We start from the raw sequence: 20,537 nt of genomic DNA, 5'->3' as shown, positions 1-20,537 counted from the left end.
TAGTCAGCGTTGTGGAGTAGGTGGGTATTAGGGCTGGCATGCTAGTGAATGCTGCTTCTCTGCGTTTACAGATGGGGATGTGCCTGTTTAAACTAGTTCCAGTTGAGAAAGTTTCAGTTATTAGCTTGGTGATATTGTAAATCCATTATTAAAACCTGCAGAAAAAGCATAGGGGATTTTTGCTTCTAGATTCACCAGAGATATCTTGTCTGCTCTCTGCATGCTTTTGAGATAAAGTTGATTTTAAAAAAGAAAAAAACCCAGCTGCTTTTCTTGCTCTCTTCCTACTTTGTGCTTTGCCCCTCCCCTTTCCCAGGTGATTTGTTTTGGGTGCTGGGCGGGGCCAGAAGGTATATGAGCCCCAGGCATGGCATCAGAGAGCTCCCTCTGCCTGGGCTGCTCTTTGGGGTCAGTGCTTTGTTTTTCCTTCAGTCAGTTGCAGGGTTCTTTAGGCAGGCTGGAGTCTATGAATTTCTGGATTTCTAAGTGGTTGGAATTCTAGATTTCTAAGTGCTTGAAATAGAGGGATATTTAGTAGAGGCTGCTGGCTCACTTTTTTTTTTTGGGATGGTAGCATATGCTCCTGTTTTTGAGCTATATTTTAATCTCTAGAGGTATAAAACCACTTGTTTTAGTCCTCTGGAGAGTTACACCCGCTTGATTACATGCTACATATGGCTTGACAGTGTAGATGCAGCATTACCAAGAGACTGAGCACGGTTGTATCAGAGTCACCTTTTTCATCCGCAAAGGGTAAGTCTGTGATTACCCCTGCCAGGGCTGCTGTGTGTGCATGTCTTTTTGGTGTGTTGTGTGGCCCGGGCAGAGTTTGCAGTGGCGCTGTGAGCGAAGAATCTCAGTTAGAGCTGGTGAGCAGCTGAAGTAACAGAGCTGGGAAGAGAGAGGTATTGCAGCAGGTACACTGTGGCTATGAGGTGCCTCAGAGTGTGCTTTTCTCTTGTCTTTGCAGGTGCTTTGTGCAGTCGTGGACAGGGAAGGGAAATCTTCATGTTACGAAGCTCTGAGGGAAGGTGAGTGTTGTCAGCCTGGTCATCCCTTATCCGAAGCGAAGGAAAGATTGTTTGGTGTTTGATTGCTTTGGTGTATAATCTGTTCTGCACCTAGGTGTTTCTTTCTACGTAAAAAAATGTTTGAGCTATTTCCAGTTAAGCAAGTTCCATTTAGTTGCTGGGGGCGGTATTGTCCTTTTAATATTCAAAGCTGCACCAAAAGCATGGGGATTATTCCTTCTAGAAACACCCGAGTTCTCTTGTCTGCAGTCTGCATGCTGTTGAGCTAAAGCAGATTTCAAAAAAAAAAACAAAAAAAACCACACACACAAACAACAACAAAAAAACACCATTGGGTGACTTCTTGTGAATGCAGCGATCATTTAATCCCTTTGTTTTCCCAGTTGGTGTGGATGATACTGGCTGCACTGTTGGAGTTTGGATTTGGAGAGGAACACATGAGCACAATCGTATGTAACATCAGAAGTAGTCAGCATTGTGGAGAAGGTGGGCATCATGACCGGCATGCTAGTGAATGCTGGTAGTCTGTTTTTGCAGCTGATGATGAGCCTGGCACTTGACTAAGATGACAATCGGTGCCTGTGCATTTCTTGAGGCGGAGGAACTTTACCATCCAGCAACCTGAGAGCTAAGTTGGGGGGCACCTGGTATTTGCATATCTGGGGTGGCTAATGGGAGCTGGGAGTCAGAGCAGCGTGGAGCCAGCTGGCTGAATAGACTTGGTGCCACTGTGAGGGTAGTTCAGGCTGGGTCACGGTCAGGCTGCTTGTGGCTGGGTCACCAGGCTAATAGAAGCAGCGGGATTATTTTGTAGCTTGAGTGCGTGTGCCAGGCATGACAGTTTCCTTCTGTTCGTCTGTCCTGTAGTGTTGCTTCTGCAATGTCTGTTCTGTGCTTCTTGGGTCTTGATATCCTCCTAGCTTTTTACACTGGACTGACTAGACATGCGACTTGATAGCGGTGCTGAAGGGCCTCAATGCTTGTTTTGTCATCATGACTCTGATCCAAGCACTTCTTGTCTTGCAGTTGCTGCTTGAAGTGCAGATCTGTTTCAGGTCTTGTGCATTGTATTCTGTTTGAGATCACATCTGTTTCCATCCTCACTCTTGCAGAAATCATCTGGGCTGCATCAGGAGCTCTTGCTTTGGAATTGATTTCCTAAGCGTCTTCTTCAGGGGTTTTCACTCCCCATCCTTCTGGTCTCTTGTCTTGAAGGCAGGCTTTTTAGGCCTCCATCATCCCAGTTCTGGCAGTTGCTTCCAGTCGCATGTTGTGACATTTGAGTCTCTGCTAGGGTCTGCTGCAGAGCACCTGTTCTGACTTGCTGTTGCCACAGGGCTTCCCTCGGGGGGGTTGCTTTTTCTTGTGCCTTGTGTTGTGTGTTTTGTTTGTAGCGTTTGTGGCGTGCCTGTGTGTATGTGTTTGGTCTGGAACTGTCCTGCCTGGCAGTTAGTGATGATAGCTAATGTCCATGGGTGTACTAATACATTGTCCGGACTGTTTTGGCAAAGACATCCGGTCTGCCTCTGGGCATGTACTGAAGGGCAGCTGGCACAGTCATCTCTGTGGTGTTTGGCAGATTTGGGGGGGAGGAGAGTAGAGCTGCTTGCAAGCAGCTGCTCGCATAGTGCTTGAACGGTGTGCTTGAGAAGGTCTGTCGAATCTTGAAAGCTTACAGATATGGGGTTTTGAAATTCTTATTCTTATTTCTTTCCTCTCCCCAGTAGAGTGTAAAGCTTTGGAGGAACCTGTCACAGGAAAGAGCTCCTTCTGGAACTGTCCAGCACTTGGTAGGCAACTCAGTGACTGGCTTGATCCCCTTTCCAGGTGCTGAGGCAAGGGGGCTGCTGTTTTGAAACGATAATATTGTAAATGGGGTTCCTTTGTGTTGTTGAGGGATGGGTGCTAATGCTGGCAGCTGAATGATTATCTTGTGACTGTGTTTTCCTTTGTTCAGGCTGAAACGCAGTGTGTAGTCCAGGACGTCATGACCCGAGGTGCCTCTGGAGTGAGTGGTGTGTGATGAGCAGAGGTAGCTGTTATTTTTGGGGTGCGGTTGTCACTGCAGTTATTTTCTTACATCCAATCGAGTAAAATTCCAGTTTCTCTTTTAGAGGTGCTATAAGTGGGTAAAGAGAACAGATGGAAGCATGTGCCATGTGGGGCAGGCAAGCGGCAGAGGTACAAGAGGGAATGAGAGTAACTGTCCTGAGGGTGCTGTGGCTTTTGCTGCTGCGATTGCTTTCTCTCCTGTTTATGAGGTGCCACAGACAAGGTGGGCTGAGATAGCCTTTAGAGTAGGAGGAAAGCAGGTCACTGGAATGCTGCGTGGTTCCTGAGAAAGGTGTTGTGTAGGGAAAAAGGTTGTCTGGTGTGGCAGTTCCTGATGTCGGTTGTCTTTGGTAGGCAAAGAGGTGCCCGAAGCCCTGTCCTGTGTAGCCTGAGCATGCCTCGCTGAGGATGAAGCCTGCTTTCCAGCAGTTTGCAAAACTGTTGAGGCTGAAATGCTGCATCTGTGTTTGTGTTGGGGTTGCACCTTGGTGAGTGTAGCGATGGGTTTTAAGCTGGTGCAGCGGAGGGCCTGGCCCCAGTGTCCTGTAGTGTGTTTTGACCCATCAGCATAGCCTTTGGTTTTCAGATAGCCTACTGAAGTAAGTGATTTTTCCTGTGAATGGAATGGAATTGATTTTGTTGGTGTATAATCTGTTCTGCTCCTAGAGTTTTCTTTAAATGTAAATAAAAGTTTGAGCTAATTCCAGCTGAAAAAGCTTCAGTTACTTGCTTGGTGGTATTGTCCTTTTAATATTAAAAGCTGTAGTAAAAGCATGGGGATTGTTGCTTCTAGAAACACCCCAGTTGTCTTGTCTGCAGTCTGCATGCTGTTGAGCTAAGCCTTATAAATAAGTAAATAAACCACAGCTGCTGCTCCTCCTCTTTCTACTTTCTTGTGCTTTGCCCCTCCCCTTTCCCAGGTGATTCCTTCAGTCAGTTGCAGGGTTCTTTAGGCAGGCTGGAGTCTATGGATTTCTGGATTTCTAAGTGCTTGGAATTCACTTAATAGAGGGATATTTCATAGAGGCTGCTGGCTCACTGTTTTTTGGGATGGTGGCATACGCTCCTGTGTTTGAGCTATTTTTTAATCTCTAGATGAATCAACCCACTTGTGTGACTCTCCAAAGGACTAAAACCAGCTTGATTACATGCTACAAGGGGCTTGACCACATTGGTACAGTATTACCAAGGGACTGAGCAGGGTCACCTTCTTCATCTGCAAAGTGTAAGTTTGTGATTAGCCCTGTTGGAGCTGCTATGCATTCATGGCCATCTGGCATTTGTGGACTTCAGGGTGGTTTTTTTATTTGTCTAGCTCTGGTCTCTGTGTTTGAGTTCTTATCAAGGAGCTGTACTGTTTGTGTGTCCATCGTGGATGTGACCTTCTCTCTCTATTTTTTGTAGCCCAGGGCATAGGCACGGAAACTTGAACGAAGCATGAGAGTGAGTGGACAGCAGTGGGGTCCCCGAGTTGTTCGGTGGACTGTGTTAGTCTGCTTCAGCTGTCGGGCCGGCTTTGCAAGCGCCTTGCGACAGCAGAGTACGTCTCCTGCCACATTTCTGAGACCTGCCAGACATCAGCAGTTCCAGTTCCTGAAATGCTGGAGCTGCTCAGGGCGCAAGAGGAGCAGGGAGCATGATGCATCTCCTTGAGATGTTAGGTGAGCGAAGCGGTCGTACTGGGTTGGGGTACGTGGCTTTGGGGCTTCTTGGCTGTTGCAGTAGGGGAGGAAGGAAGAGGAGTGGGGAAAGACTGTTTTGTGGATCGTCACGTTTGTCTGTTCTTTCTCCTTGGTCTAAGCCCTATGACTTTGGCTCGGCACACTGAATGGAAGTGCTAAGCCTGGATCAGGAAGGTGAGTGGAGAAAAGGTGGAAAACAGGTATTGTTTTTGGTGTTGTAGTCTATTGGTGCGCCTCTGGGTGACTCCTCTTTTGCAGGGACGAAGAAGGTACTGGGAACATCCTAGCTGGCCTTTGTGGTCCACGTTGATGGTGGATTCTGAGCCCTGAGAATTAAGTCCGGGGGCAAATATTGTATGTTGGGGAGTGGTTGGCAGAGGGAGGCGGGGAGTTTTCTAGAGGGTATCTATCTGGTTTCAGAAGCGGAGCAGGTCAGTTGACTACGACTGTTTCTGAGGAGGTTGTTCTACTGGAAGAAATTTGGCTGGTGTGCTGGTGCCTGATGGCACTTTATTTCTGCAGGTGAAGAAGAGCCTGGTGCCTGAGGCAATGTCCTGGCTAGCGTTTGTGTTCCTTGGTGAAGATGGAACCTGCCTCCCAGCATTCCCAAGCTAAGTTGGGGGGCAAGTGCTATGTTTGAGTTGGGGTTGTGAATGCACCCATAGGGCGAGGGTCTGTGCTTCTAAGTCATTGCTTTGGATGGGGCCTTTCAGGATCGATCAGGTCAGGCAGAGAGATTATGTGTGGGGAGTTCTGTCACGTACAGTGTGAACACATGCCAGGCAGGGCAGTCCCAGTTTGTCATCTGTGTTCTGTGTTGTCTGTGCTGTACTGTGCTGTTGCTCTTGGTGTTTGGCAGGCCCTGGGGAAGCCATCCTGAGGGTACTGAACACTTAACATCATCAGAATAATGCTGATGTTCAATTGGGAGCTGAGCACCTCTCATCTTGCAGTGGGAGTTTAAAGGAATCACTTCTGTGTGTGTAATACTTTTTTGTATCAAACGTTTCTTGATATGATCAACATATGTTACATGCTCCTCAGGTCTTGATATCCGCATTTCCTTCTTCCACTGGACAGATTAGACGGGCAACTTGGTAGCCACACCGAAGTTCCTAAATGCTTGTTTCATCATCGTAGGGCTGATGCGAGCACTTGTCTTGCAGTCGCTGCTTGAAGTGCAGATATGTTTCAGGTCTTGTGCATTGTATTCTGTTTGAGATCACATCTATTTCCATCCTCACTCTTGAAGAAGTCATCTGGGCCGCATCAGGAGCTCTTGCTTTGGAATTGATTTCCTAAGTGTCTTCTTCAGGGGTTTTCACTCCCCATCCTTCTGGTCTCTTGTCTTGAAGGCAGGCTTTTTAGGCCTCCATCATCCCAGTTCTGGCAGTTGCTTCCAGTCTCCTGTCATGATATTTGAGTCTCTCCTTGGGTCTGCTACAGAGCACCTGTTCTGACTTGCTGTTGCCATAGGGCTTCCCTCTGGGGGTCACTTTTTCTTGTGCATTGTGTTGTGTGTTTTGTTTGTAGTGTTTGTGGCGTGCCTGTGTGTATGTGTTTGGTCTGGAGCTGTCCTGCCTGGCAGTTAGTGATTAACGTGGTAGTGCATCGGTGTACTAATACATTGTCCGGGCTGTTTTGGCAAAGACATCCGGTCTGACACTGGGCTACTGAAGGGCAGCTGGCACAATATATCTGTTTGCGAGTAACTGCCCGCGTACCTCTCTTTGTTTAGTAAATTGTAAACTGTAATTGCAATCGAATTTGGGACCCAGTCGTGTATGACAACTGGGGGATCGTCCGGGAGGGCTTTGGTTCCTGAATTCTTACTTGATCTAGGAGAGGCGCCCCACCATGTGGTGGCTGCTGTTCGAGTCGGGTCGGGACTAATGGCATCTTGAACCTGAATAAAGGTAAGCAAAGGTTGTGATTTTTCTTCAGCTCCCTTGCTGGTTGTAGCACTCTATTTTGCCTGTAATTCTGCGTGTGAAGATCCAAATGAAGACAACGTAGTCGTAAGCGTTTAAAGCATATACTGTTCTGTTGGGTGGGATTTGGTTGCCTGTGTAAGAGTGTGACTGAGATGGAATTTAGTTCCAAAGCGATTGTGGAGGTCTTCTAACCGCGGTTCCAATCTCCCGCGAGGGACTTGGCCGGTGAAGGACCGAAGCGATTCCTATAGGATTTGTGGGTGTGTGATAGATCTTAAACCCTCTGTAAGACACTCTTACTAATGTAACCAAGGGCTGTGGGAATTGCCACAGTAAAATTCCTAGATGGGTCAGACAAAATCGAAGACCAGGGACCAGAAGAAAGGGAGCAAATTACCAGACACACCACCAGAAAGTCCATTAGGAATAACGGTTAGAAATTGGAACGATAGAGGCCCCAGAAAAGGAAAAAGTAAATAAAAAACAGTCCGGTATTGTGTGATAGAACGGCCAAAGGAGCCTTTAAGATCACGTCTTTCGGTCTGTTTTTCGATCCTTTGAAGACTGGATTTGTCACGCCTGAAATACACATGTTAATTCGAAGGAACCTTTTTGCCAGGAAGAAAGCGATTATGCAGGATTATGGATCAGGAGGACTTCATGTCCTTTTCCAGCCTCAATATTTACACTAAAAGCAGATAAGAAATTTGAAGAAGAAGAACAGGAAAAAGAAAAAGATAATAAACGGGAGCCGTTGGATAACCTACCATCTCCATATCCTAACAATCCACCTCCGGTGGCTGTGGTATCTCTAGCAGTACCACCGTTGCCCCTGCTTCCACCACCATCAGCACCAGAATGAGACCGACCTCTGGCTGCATGCATGAGAAGTAGGACTGCCATATCTGAGAGAGCTCCTCTATATCCCTTAAGGGAGGTAACTGGTGTATAACTGGGTTGGAGTTTTAACAGTTAGGGTTTTAAGGGTTTCAGGGTTATCGTGTTAGGGTTTTAGAGTTTTTTGGGTTGTAGTGTTGATAGGCTTTTTAGTGTTAGGGTCCTAGGGTTTTATTTTTGGTCAGTTATTCAGGGTTTTAAGATTTTTTTTTTTTTTTTTTTTTTCAGGTTAGGTTCTCCAGGGTTAGGGTTTTGAGTGTCCTAATTTTTTGGGTTAGGGTTTTGAGCATCCTACTGATTTGGGTTGGCTTTGGGTTTTGAGCGTCTTAATTTTGGGGTTAGGGCTTCAAGCGTTCTAATTTTGTTGTTTAGGGCTTTGAGAATCCTAATGTTTTGGGTTTGGGTTTTGAGCGTCTTAAGTGTTTGGGTTTGGGCTTTTAGGCATAGGACTTCAGGGGTTTAGTGTGGTAAATAGTTTGGGTTATGCCTGTAGGGGTTTCAAGGACTTTTAGTGTTAGGGCTTGTGGCTTTTTTGAAAGGCCGGTAAGTGCTTGGGTTACAGTGAGTGCTGGTAAAAGGTATTTCTCGAACACTCGGCCTGTGATTGGTCAGGCCAGCTGCCTGGGGAATGCTGGTAGGCGTAGTTTTCCGGCACTGGGTATCCGGGAGGCCATGTTTGGTGCCCATAGCATGCCGGGAGATGTAGTTCTCGGACTCCGGACTTCCTGGAGGCCATGTTGGGTGCCCAGAGCATACCGGGAAATGTAGTTCTAGGGAACTGGGGTTAGGGGTTGGGGTTGGGGTTAGGGTTAGATCCGGGTTAGGGTTGGGGTCAGGGGTGCAGGGCTCTGTGCAGCAGTTATTTTTCATTCTAAATCAGGGGAGTCGGTCAGGATGGCCTCATCCTTCAGCATCCTACTATCAGTTAACCATTTTTCAGCCTTCTGCTGGAGTACTCCCCTAACATTATGTGGAGTATGTATCTTCAGAGGTGCCCTACAAGCGACTTTTCTAGCTTCCTCAATCAGTAAGGCAGTAGCCACAATTGCCTGGAAGCACACTGGCTACCCCCTCCTCACAGGGTCTAAGAGTTTGGAACAATATCCCACAGGTTTCTTGATTCCTGCCCATTCTTGACTTAGCTGTAATTGCAACTAACGTATGCAGTTTGGTTAGAAACACTTACAAATAAATAAAAGGGTCTTTGTAAATCTGGGAGGCTCAGCACTGGAGCTTCTATTAACGTTTTCTTCATCAACCTCAACTTTTCCTCATCTTCCTCGTTCCACTTAATTTTTTCTCCAGTCAATTTTTCATATAAAAACTTTGCCTTTTCACTAAACCCTTCAATCCAGGGTCTACAATATCCCAAGAGCCCGAGCAGTTGCCTCACTTCCTTCTTTGTTTTGGGTGATGATAGGGCTAAAATCCCAGATACCCTGTCAGCATCCGATTTTTTCTTTCCTTGGCTAAGCCCATGTCCTAAGTACCTTACTTCTTTTTCCACGAATTGTAATTTAGATTTTGAGACCTTCAACCCTTTTTCCCTAAGAAATTAAGTAATTGGATAGTGGTTCTCCGTGTCTCTTTTTCAGTCTCCCCAGCTATTAATAGGTCATCCACATGTTGCAACAATTTCACTTCCCCCTTTACCTCAAAAAGTTGTAATAATTTTTCTAAAGTTTGGCCAAATAAATGTGGGGATTCAGTAAATCCCTGAGGAAGTACAGTCCATCTAAGCTGTTGTCGCCTTCCTGTTTCGGGGTCTTCCCATTCAAAGGCGAAGTAATTCCAAGACCCTTCACTTAATGGGCAGGCCCAGAAAGCATCCTTCAAATCTATTACACTATACCATTTATGCAGAGGTGTTAGGTGGTTTAATAAAGTGTATGGGTTAGCTGCCACTGGAAATTTGGTTATGGTTCGCTGATTCACAGCCCTAAGATCCTGAACAAACCTGTATGATCCATCAGCCTTTTTTACTGGCAAAATGGGGGTATTATGTGGGGACATACATGGTTCCAGCATCCCCTTTTGGAGCAACCTGTCTATAACTGGTGTTATAAATGGCTAAATCCCAAAATAGGATAATAATCAACGTTTACAATTTATTAAAGGAATAGAGGTAAGCAAACAGTGCTGGGTGTGCTAAGAGTCTCCGCTCCACCTAGACGCACACCCGTTACATCAAGATGATGATTTTTTTTTGCTCCTAGACTAATACATATTCATTACTACTTCTAAAAAAACAGGGTTATTATAATTAGTTCCAGAATCTGAACCCCCCTACTGGAGCATGCGTATCAGTCTCTGGTGGTCCTTCTGGGGGTCTCCCATGCTGAAGGCTCATAGTCTTCCTCTCACGCTTTTTTTCTTGTCCTTCTTTGTACTTCTTGGGTGCATGTCAAAAGCTTGCACAGCGTTCCCTGCAAGCTTTGTCTTTTAGCCGTCCTTCAGCTTTTCCCTTCTCCTTCATCTCCTGGCCAGGTATCAGGGGCTTGCATAGTGTCCCATGCAAAAGTCATAATAGTTAGCAGTTGTTCTGAAAGCCCCGGATATCAGAGACTTCAAGGAAAAAACTTACGAATACATTTTCCTTCAAGCTCTCTATTGACAAGAATTGTTCAAACATTCCTCACAGTCCCTTATCTTCTTTTTAATATCCTCAATTCGTGTCTCTTTTTCAACCTTTTCCATTAATAACTGGATTTCATCAGTCTGTTCTCGGAGGGTCCAGTTCTTAAGCATCATAACTGACATATCCCCTTCCTTTTTTAATGAAGTCATTACAAATGTACTATTTATTATCGGGCATATCAATAATGTAAAGCAAGGTATCATACAAGGTATGAATAATAACATCATTACACCACATAAAAATAAAAATAACATCCTTTTAACCCATGGTCCACCAGGCAGCCATGAAAATAAATCCCTATGCATACCCTTCCAAGTTTGTGCTGGGACGTGGGCTCATTCCTAATTTCTTTTGTTATCTGTTTAACCACTTTCCCATTATCGTCAATTTGTAAGCAACAATTAGAATCATTTAGTTTCCCACGCACACCCCCCTCTTCTGCTAGTAAATAGTCTAAAACCATTCTATGTGGAAAGATAGCATTCCTCATCTGGGTGGACTGATCAGCTAAAAGATCCAAAGCTGTCGCTGTTTGGTTATTATTTCGAGGACAGCTTGCAACCTAATTATTCGATTCAAATTATAAATAGGTTCTCAGGCTCCAGATATTATCTCATTTGGGTTCCAGGTAGCTGGTCCATAATACTGTATGATTCTTTCAGGGGGCCATTCATTTTCTCTCCGTTGTTGAGCACTACCTCCGGCTAAGGAAGCATCAATAGATCGTTTTTCTCTATTCAGATCATCATATAATTTTATTCCTAAATGATTTCCTTGTATTTGTGACAATAAAAAGAACAAGGGTCTTATGTAGCCCACGTAGCATATTCCTGACCAGTCCTTTGGTAGCCTTTTGTAGGCCTGTTTGCCACACACCCAATAATGTCCCTTTAGAGCCCACGTCCCATTTGGAAAAGGACAGTCCCATTCTCTTTTATTCCTTGGGGTGTGAAAATACAAAGGGTTTTTGTTACCAAGTGGTCCTGTTACAATGTTTGCCCCATTAGTACTTGTATATATACACCTCCACGCTCCCGCACTAGATTCCCACTCACAATTACAACTAAGTTCTCCTTCACGACTTGTCATACCACGAGCTGACCAGAAATGTTTAAAGAACACTTCTGTCCCATTCTCATCTTGCCGCCTCCAGCAGTAGACTCTTACCACATGCTGCTCCCTAGTGGTGTTATCACGCTGACAACTCGGGATTTGAACGTCAAATTGTCCCTTTGATTGTGCTCTTGCCATGGCTTCGCATCCAGGTCCAAAAAATTTCTTATATGAGCATTTCAGCCAAGTCCCATTTTTCAGCTGGACATGTGTAGCGTTCCATTTTCCTTTACTTGATGTACAGTTTATAGGTCCACATTCAGGATCAGTACAATCATATCCGGGAGATAGAGTCCATTTACAAAAGCTTTTTCCCACCTTTACTGTTCCTGTTCTGGTTAAACAGTATATACCCTGCTCTGACAAGTGCAATTGCCATGGGCCTTCTTCCTCTTTCCAGAATTGTGTACCATTATGAACTTCACTCAAATTACTAACCCACCACTTAGGTTCAACCGGGCCAGCTACCCAGGGCCAACTTTCAGTTCCCTGTGATCCCCCACAAACCCAGCAATTGCTAAGGTTAAAAGCCTTGGCCACTTCTTCCCCCAGAATGAACAAGTTATTCCCGTGGCTTAATTGCCCCTGTAAAAATAGTACCAGGAAGTATAACATCCTTCTGCGTCATCCAGGGGTTATCGTGGGGGTGTGAGAAATGCCTCCAATCAAGGGGTTGGGCCCACTTCAAGGATCTATTTGAGCTTGGGTTACTGTTCAGCCTTTGAGGGTGATCCAGCTCCTGGAAAACTAATTACAATAGGTTAAAAAATAATAATAATAATCATATTTATTATATAAATATATTTTTGTTTGCTTGTTTGTTTCTTTTTCCTGGGACAACCTGGCTTTAGTGTGGGCAAAGTCCGGTTGAGGCCCTCCCACTCGGCAGTCAATACCCGTAGGGGTTGCCTCCCTTGGTAGACTATACACACCACAGTGGAGGGTCCTGCCCCGGTCTTGCCTTCTCCCTTTCTTCCCTTCAGGCTTGTCCCCTCCTTCTGGCATTCTTAATTTATGCAGAGCCTTATTGCCAGAACATTAGTTCTTTTTTAGCTTTAATTTCAGTTCCCCAGGAGCAGACTCAACCCTCCAAGTTCGGGTATTTATTGGTCCTTTTACTCTAGATGCATGGGTCCAACCCCTTTCTGCTGTTCTCACAGCTGTTTCAGTGGTAAGTAAAACAAGGTATGGTCCCTTCCACCGGGCGTGTAATGATTCTTCCCTCCAAGTTTTTATTAAGACCTTGTCCCCTGGTTGTATTTGATGAATAGCAAACCCTAAAGGTGGTGTCTGAGCCATTCTTCCAATTTCTCTTAGCTCTTGCAATCTTTTCCCAATAGTAATTGCGTATTTCTGGATACTACAATCCTCAACTACATTGTTTCCCAGAGGCATTCCCTGTGAATAAGGCATACCATATAACATTTCATATGGTGATAATCCAGTCTCACTGTGTGGTTTAGTTCTTATGTTTAGAAGTGCCAATGGTAAGCATTTTGTCCAGGGCATTTGTGTCTCAATCATTAATTTAGCCAATTGTTGTTTCATTGTTTGATTCATTCTCTCTACTTTTCCTGAGCTTTGTGGGTGCCATGGAGTATGATATTCCCATGGATTACCTAATGATTGACACAATAATCTTACTATTTTAGAAGTAAAGTGTGTGCCCTGATCAGAATCAATGTACTGGATTATCCCATATCTAGGTATCAGGTGTTCTAATAAATTTTTTGCCACCATTTGTGCCGTAGCTGGTGCTACGGGATAAGCTTCTACCCATTGTATTAAATGATATACTATTACCAATAAATACGTTATCCTCCCTACCATGGGCAATTCAGTGAAATCAACTTGTACTTTCTCAAAAGGCCTATAAGCTGTTTTTCTTCCTCCCGCGGCTGCTTGTCAAAACACTTTCTTATTTATCTTCTGACAAGTTAAACAACCTTGTGTGATTTGCTTTGCTATTTCAAATACCCCTATGCAACCAAATTGTTGAAGTAAGTGATTACTTAATGCTTTTGTACCCCAATGTGTTTGTGTATGCAAACGTTCCAATCTTTGCCTTGCATAAGCTTGTGGTAATATCTCTCGCCCGTCTGGCAATGTCCATTTTCCTTGTTCTAATCTAGCACCTGTTTTCTCCAGTTTTGTCTGTTCTTCAGGAGTAAACTTTTTTTCTTCTCCCTCTCGTCTTTCTTCCTCCTGTACTGTATTAATTTTAGCAGCCTGAGTTCTCAAGGCTGCTTCCTGAGCTTCTTTATCTGCTAGATTGTTCCCTCTGGTGTGGTAATCTAATCCTCTTTGGTGTCCTTTTACATGTACCACTGCTATTTCTTTTGGTTCTCTTAATGCCCTTAAATTTTTTATTATTAATTGTTGATGTATAAGATTCCTCCCTTGAGTAGTAACGAAACCTCTTTCTTCACAAATTTTTCCGAAGGTATGAACCACCCCACATGCATATTTAGAATCTGTATATATAGTTCCACTTTTCCCCTTTAATAGTTCCACGGCCCTATATAGGACATACAGCTCACGAGCCTGAGCTGACCATGATAGACTCAAGGGTCCTGATTCCACAGGTTCCAGGTGCTTATTAATTATTGCATATCCTGATTTTCTTTTTCCCTCCACTACTCAGGAGGAGCCATCTATGAACAGTGCTTCTCCCTTCTCTAATTCAGTATCTCTTAAATCGGGTCTTCCTTTAGTCTGGGTCTCAATTATATCTAAACAGTTATGTTGTAATTCCTCTGATGGTTTTCCGAACAAAAATTGTGCTGGACTCTGAGCAGAGCTTACCCTTAGTTCTAAGTCAGGGGAGTCAATTAGTATAGCTTCATACTTTAGGATCTGGCTGTCTGTTAACCATTTCTCTGCTTTCTGTTGTAAGACACTTCTGACGTTGTGTGGAGTATACACTTTTAAGGGAGCATTACAAGTGATCTTTCTAACTTCCTCTATTAATAATGCCGTAGCGACCAAAGCTTGGAGACAAGCAGGCCACCCTCTACTTACTGGACCAAGTAACTTAGAACAATACCCCACGGGTTTCTTAATTCCTGCCCAGTCTTGAGTATGAACTCCATATGCCGCCTGTTTTGATGTGTTCACAAAGGGATAAAAAGGTTTTTCCAGATCCAGAAGGCTCAACACAGGTGCTTGTATTAATGCCTCTTTTATTTCTTCAAATTGTTGATTATCTTCTGCAGACCACTTAAGTTGGTTCTTAATTAATTTCTCATATAAGAATTTAACTTTTTCACTGTAGCTTTCAAGCCATGGTCTACAGTATCCTAATAATCCCAATATTTGCTGGATTTCCTTTTTAGTTTGTGGGGGTCTTAAGGATAGGATCCCAGATACCCTGTCAGGATCTAACTTCTTTTTTCCCTTACTTAACCAATGTCCTAAGTATTTTACTTCCTGTTCCACAAATTGAACAGGAAGTAAAATACTTAGTAATTTTGTAAATACTTAGTATTTACTTTATTTTTATTTATATATAGTAAGTATTTTAAAATACTTAGTAATTTTGATCGAGACACCTTGAATCCCTTTTCTCCCAGGAAACTGAACAATTTCATAGGAGCTTCTCGGGTTCCCTCTTCAGTTTCTCCTGCTACTAATAGATCATCCACATACTGCAATAATTTTACCGCCCTGGGTAATGCAAAATCTTGTAAAACTTTTTCTAAAGTTGGTCCAAATAGATTTGGTGACTGTAAACCCCTGTGGTAGCACGGTCCACCTTAATTGTTGTTTCCGTCCCGTTTCAGGGTCCTCCCACTCAAAAGCAAAATAATCTCTGGATTTTTCATCCAGAGGGCAGGCCCAAAAGGCATCTTTCAGATCTATTACGCTATACCAAGTATGTTTGGGAGAGATATGACTTAGTAAAGTATAAGGTTTTGCCACCACAAGGAATTTAGTGACTGTTCGCTGATTTACAGCTCTCAGGTCCTGTATGACCCATCCGATTTCTTTACAGGGAGGATGGGTGTATTATGAGGTGACATACACGGTTCTAGAGTTCCTTTTTCCAGAAGTCTATGGGTTTTAATCCTTTTCGACCCTCCATTGGTATAGGGTATTGTTTAATTCTAATTGGACGATGTGGATCCATGTGAACATTGAACGATGTGAACATTTATGGGGTCCATTTCTATTTTTCCAATTTCCCCTTCCTTATAGCACACTGAAGGGTTAATGAATTCTTCGTCTTTTTGTGTCAAAGTGTATAATTTAATCTGCAATTTATCCCCTTGGCTTTGAATGCTTAAGTTTAATTTTAAAATCAAATCCCTTCCTAGTAAATTGTACTCTGTTTCAGCGAGCAAAAGTAAATCATTAAGACAGATTTTTTTATCTGTTTCTGTCTCTACATCTTTCAAAACAGGTACCTTAAAGGGCTCTCCTTTTGCCCCTATTACAGACATGCAACTCTTCCCTTCTTCTATTCCTTTTGGAAGTTTTTGAATAGTGGATTTTTCAGCCCCTGTGTCTACTGAAAATAAGACTTCCTCTTTATGGGGACCAATTAATAGTTTTATCAACGGCTCTGTTGATGTTGAAGTCCCCAGAAGATATAGCCCCTGACACCCCTATTCTTCTTTGAATATTTTCTCATCTTGTTCCCGCTTATGATATTTCCTCTGAACGTGTCTCTTCTTGTTGCAATAGTAACAGACGGGAATTGTCGATTTCCCTCGACAAGGCTGACCCCTAGGGTTTTTTTCTATTACTTTTTTTCTCCTCTCCCCGGACAAGGTCTTGTGGAATGAGGTTAAGCCACGAAAGACTGTATGAACTTGGAAGTGATGGGAAAACTTACAGTTTTTAAGAAGAATGTTAGTTGTGTTTAAGGCAGTAAATTAGATCATCCTCGTAGGAGCTTTCTAAACAGATCAGAAGAGGGCAAGAGTGTACTTAAGGACCGAAAAGGGTGTTGCAGTAGATAGCTGATGAGTTAGATTATGTGATAGAGCTCAGCTGCACACCTGCAAAGGAGCTCAGAGAGACAGTGAGAGGAGGCTGAGCCCCAGAAAATACTTTGCTCCTCCCTTCAGAGGCCCAGAGGAGCAGAGAGATGCACAGTGGCAGGTGGGAACCCGAGGGAAGTTCTTCAGAGGAAGAATGGCTGGGCCATGGACTAGTAAGGGAGAAGCAGAGTTGACTCCTTTGGAGGTTTAGTTAGGAAAACATTAGCTCAAAGTCTTAATAAGAGTAGCTTGAATACAAGGCGGGCGCCAGTCTAGAGGGAGAAGCTTGGTTAAAGTGTGTGGGTTTCAGGGAGCTGCGCAGTAGAGACTTGTAGAGAGGAATTTTAAATAGCACGTTGAATGGGAAATGAGCCCGGGGCAATTAATTGATGATCAAAATGCAAACTACAATTTTAAATCAGGAAAGAGCTAGACTATACTTTTATAATGAAAAATACGCCAGAAAAGAGTGAGGAAAGTGTCGGTGTTGTTATAAAGGAAGTTACTGGAACAAAGGAAAGGGTTAGAGGAGCAATAAAGCAGAGAAATTCATGCTTTTGTGATAGAAGTGTTGGAACACCAAGGACTGGAGATGGTAGTGATCACAAACTCATTTCCTGATCGCTCAGTTTTCCGTGTGCTGTCTGTATACCCCATGGCACCTACCTCGCATTCAGAAAGCAATGCAACCTTTGGGGTTAAAAAATAAAAACCAGAGAGGGCAGTGCTTTCCAAGAAAAAAAGATAAGTCCTTGTGGCAAACAGGTAGGTGAACGGAGTATGTACGTTCCTTCCTCGGTGTCCTGCTGTTAACGTGAGAGGATATTCACCAGAACCCAGTAGATGATTGCACTCTGGTTCTTGTGTTTTTTACCATCTTTCATGAAACAACTTCAGGTTACTTGACAGAAGCTAATGGCCTAAGCTTATGTGCATTTGGCATTGTTTTCTCATTGGTGAGCTTCAAGCCTGTGTCTGGCCCATTATTGCTCACAGAATTTGTGGCAGAGCTAGACTTGGACTTAGATTACTACGCTTAGTCTTAGCACTGCAGATTATTAAAACCCTTTCCATTAAATACTTTCTCAAACTAAGAAGTGACTTTCTGAAATAGCTGTTTTCAGAAGATCTGCATCTTAGCTAAGCAATATGACAGAATTTTGCCTGTTGTTAAACACTGAGGCTGACGACAAGTCCATCAGCAGTTTCAGAGAGCACAGAACAATGTCCAGATGCATGCTCATCTGCTAGGATTTGTGATTTCTGAAACGTGACTTGCATAAATTCATCTTAAGGTTTTGCAGGATCCACTGTGTCATTAAAATAATGCTAATACTAAAACTGACAGGCATCTGTGTAATGCATTTTGGATTTCATATAATTTGCAAAAGTACTTAATGATTCGGTGTCATTTTGTGGTACAGTACAAACATCAAGAGGAAGTGAGAACAAAGAAAATGGTGGTGAAGATGTTCCAAGGCGTTACAACCTTCGACAGAGTAAACCTGTTGACCGCTACCAAGCTCCTATGGAAAGTAGGTTGAACGCACAGTTTCTCTTAAAACCTTATTTCTTGCACATAAGTGAGATAGAATTTTTGAATGCAAAGACGTGTTTGCGCACACAGTTCTATTTCAGTTCTGTACCTTCATTCTGCACATGAACTTCCCTGTTTTTATCAGACACGTGTGTCCTGTGCACATTGTATTTCTTTGCTGTTTGGCGTACTTAGTGCTATGTATCCTTGCTATAACAGTAATTAATCACACTTAATGGTCTTGCTCTTGTGATTTTCAGTTCACCTTTAAACAGGGCGTAGTTTTCCACTTGTACCATGCACTGATGAAAAGCAAAAACAGTTAAAAATTCTTCTGGAATTAGGGATGAGTGAAACACGTGGCATTTTCTTTTTCTTTTGATATCCTCCTCTCTTAAATGTATCTGTATCATTATTCTAAATTCTTTCCTTTCAGTAAGACAAAGAGATCGAGAGAGGACTAACTCGGGCCAGCCGTGTTCTGTCAGACAGAAAGAGTCACTTGAAAATGCTGGGTCACAAAAATATAGAAGACGTGCCAGGTTGGTGTATGGCTAGTGATAGCTCTTACTTATCCGTAGAGCTGTCAGTCTCTTTACTGCATAATGCTTCAACGGGTTTTCAGTTTAGTGGTAATTACAGAGTAAGTTTATGATCAGTACTTTGGTAGTCTGAGGATAGAGAGGAAAGAACTATTTGGAGGGGAGGAGGTGGATACTTTTAAGTTGGTTTCTTTTTTAAATCCAATATTTGTGGGTCGCTGATAAGATGATTATGGAGGTAGTGTCTGAGTTTCTGTAACTGAAATTCTTTGGTTCTGGAACTGAAGCCGGAATCCCCCCTTAAAAATCTTAGTCAGACTATTTAATCTTGAAGGATACAAAGGATTTTCTTAAAACCGAAAATAATTTTATTCGATTTAGAGGGAGAGGCTTTATGGAAGTTTTGTTAGATTTAAAAAAAAAAAAAGTTATCACTCAAATACTGACTCTAGTTTCTGTTTGGAATCAACTAATGTTTCTATATGCAGTTAACCTTAAACAATAAAAGATCTAAATGAAATCATAAATTGCCTTAGTAATGATAAAGGCTTTTTGGATTCTGTAAGCAGTTAGTGCGTAGAGAATGCTGTTGATTGCCAATATTTTGTTGAGCATTCTTGAAAGCAGACAGTTGTCACGAGGAAAATCATGTCATGGCCTTTGAAATCAGATTCCTAAGGAGTACAGTGGACTGGAAAATAGATCTCAGAGGCAATTTTGAGATAGAATTCCCTTAATTTTTGGTGTTACTTAGTATCTGCTCTATTTTCTTTTTAACTTTCTGGTTTATATGCTTGCTTGCAGACGGAGACGTGCAGATGACATCAGTGATTCTACACCCTCTTGCTCATCTCCCTTGCTTAGCACGTGTGATACGGAGGAGGGTGGTGAGAGCAGTGAGGACGGCGAGAGCACATCTCCAAGAAGGTTGCTGTCGGTAGAGAATAGGGGAGGGATGAATCTCCTTCAAATGAATATTTAGCCATGTTTAAGTTTATCTAAATGTAACTGTGTAAGTTTATGTCAATTAATTAGGTCTTCTAATATATTAATTAATGTCTTCTACATTTGCTTGGCATTATTATGAAAAACAAAAATCTTCGAGCTGCATCTTAAAGAAAAAGAAGCCCTATAACTTCTCCTTAATTCAAATCAGGACTTTTCGAGTGAAACGTCAGAAACGGGACCTAAAGAGAGTTCAGAGGGATCAAAAGAAAGCTGGAGGAAGTCAGGGAGATGCAATGCAAATAGATAATGCGGTAAGTGGTAAACTAATCATCGTGTCAGCGAGTGTTTCCAGTGATTCTGAAAGATCTCAGTGTGCCATCTACAACTACCTTTGTTGATGGTTTTCTCTAAAGCAACTTCAAAAATTGCCCAGAATGTTTGCGTTGTGCTGAGATAATTTCTGATGAAACCTTGATCTAGGTTGCTGCTTTCTTTAACATACAAACTCTGTGGTGTTGAATTTCTCTTTAGATTGGATTTGAGAACGTGGGTGGTCTTTCGGAACACATTGCAGCTTTGAAAGAGATGGTGATTTTTCCCGTCCTGTATCCAGAAGTTTTTCAGCAGTTCAATATTCAGCCCCCAAGGTAACTCATGACAGTGATAAATCGTAAGTCAGCTGTTTTCAGGAGAAAGTTCAATTAAGGTATCAATATGCTTCCGTGCTTCAACATTTTTGGCAGCGGTGAACATTTGTTTTAGTAGTAGCAAAAAGTGGTTTCTTAAAAATGGATAAAATCCAGAATATTTGTAGGTTAAAAATATAAGCAATGTCTGAAAATTGTAAGTTTTACCATCTGGTGTTTTTAAAAAGTTGGGTTAGTTGGGTTGGAGTGGTTTTGTTCTCAGTTTTATGTACAAGTCAGCTTGATTAGTCTGTAAGCAAGAAGGGATTATCTAGTGTGGAAGTCAATTGTAATATGTTGCCTGGAAGCCCAGTTGTTTTTCCTGCCTACTTTTGCTTTCTTTTTTTCTTTTTTTTTTTTTTTTTTTCCTCTGAGTGCTAAGGCATCGCTTTTCCTTCCGGCTTTAGGCTTCCTCACTTGCCATCAGCAATAGATGGTCTGAGAGACCAAACCCAGTAACTTAATGCTTTTGAAAGGAGCATTAAATGCTTT

At 42.9% G+C, this 20,537-nt stretch overlaps 1 protein-coding gene across 1 annotated transcript; it reads left to right on the top strand.

Annotated features, from left to right (window-relative positions):
• Positions 1–419: 419 nt before the first annotated feature.
• Positions 420–20,504, top strand: LOC311428541 (ATPase family AAA domain-containing protein 2-like; the record flags this gene model as incomplete). The annotated part of the gene is made up of 11 exons (XM_084539943.1): positions 420–753; positions 971–1,031; positions 1,415–1,517; positions 2,756–2,821; positions 4,488–4,744; positions 17,757–17,867; positions 18,306–18,411; positions 19,216–19,338; positions 19,568–19,670; positions 19,891–20,006; positions 20,453–20,504. The coding sequence occupies exons 5-11, from the start codon at positions 4,720–4,722 to the stop codon at positions 20,502–20,504; spliced, it is 636 nt and encodes a 211-aa protein (XP_084396069.1). The 5' UTR covers positions 420–753; positions 971–1,031; positions 1,415–1,517; positions 2,756–2,821; positions 4,488–4,719.
• Positions 20,505–20,537: the final 33 nt, after the last annotated feature.

This window comes from Aythya ferina (assembly GCF_964211825.1).
Source record: "Aythya ferina genome assembly, contig: HAP1_SCAFFOLD_91, whole genome shotgun sequence".
Classification (NCBI taxonomy): domain Eukaryota; kingdom Metazoa; phylum Chordata; class Aves; order Anseriformes; family Anatidae; genus Aythya; species Aythya ferina.
The sequence above is the reverse complement of the archived record's forward strand: the minus strand, read 5'-3'. Positions and strand labels throughout refer to the sequence as shown.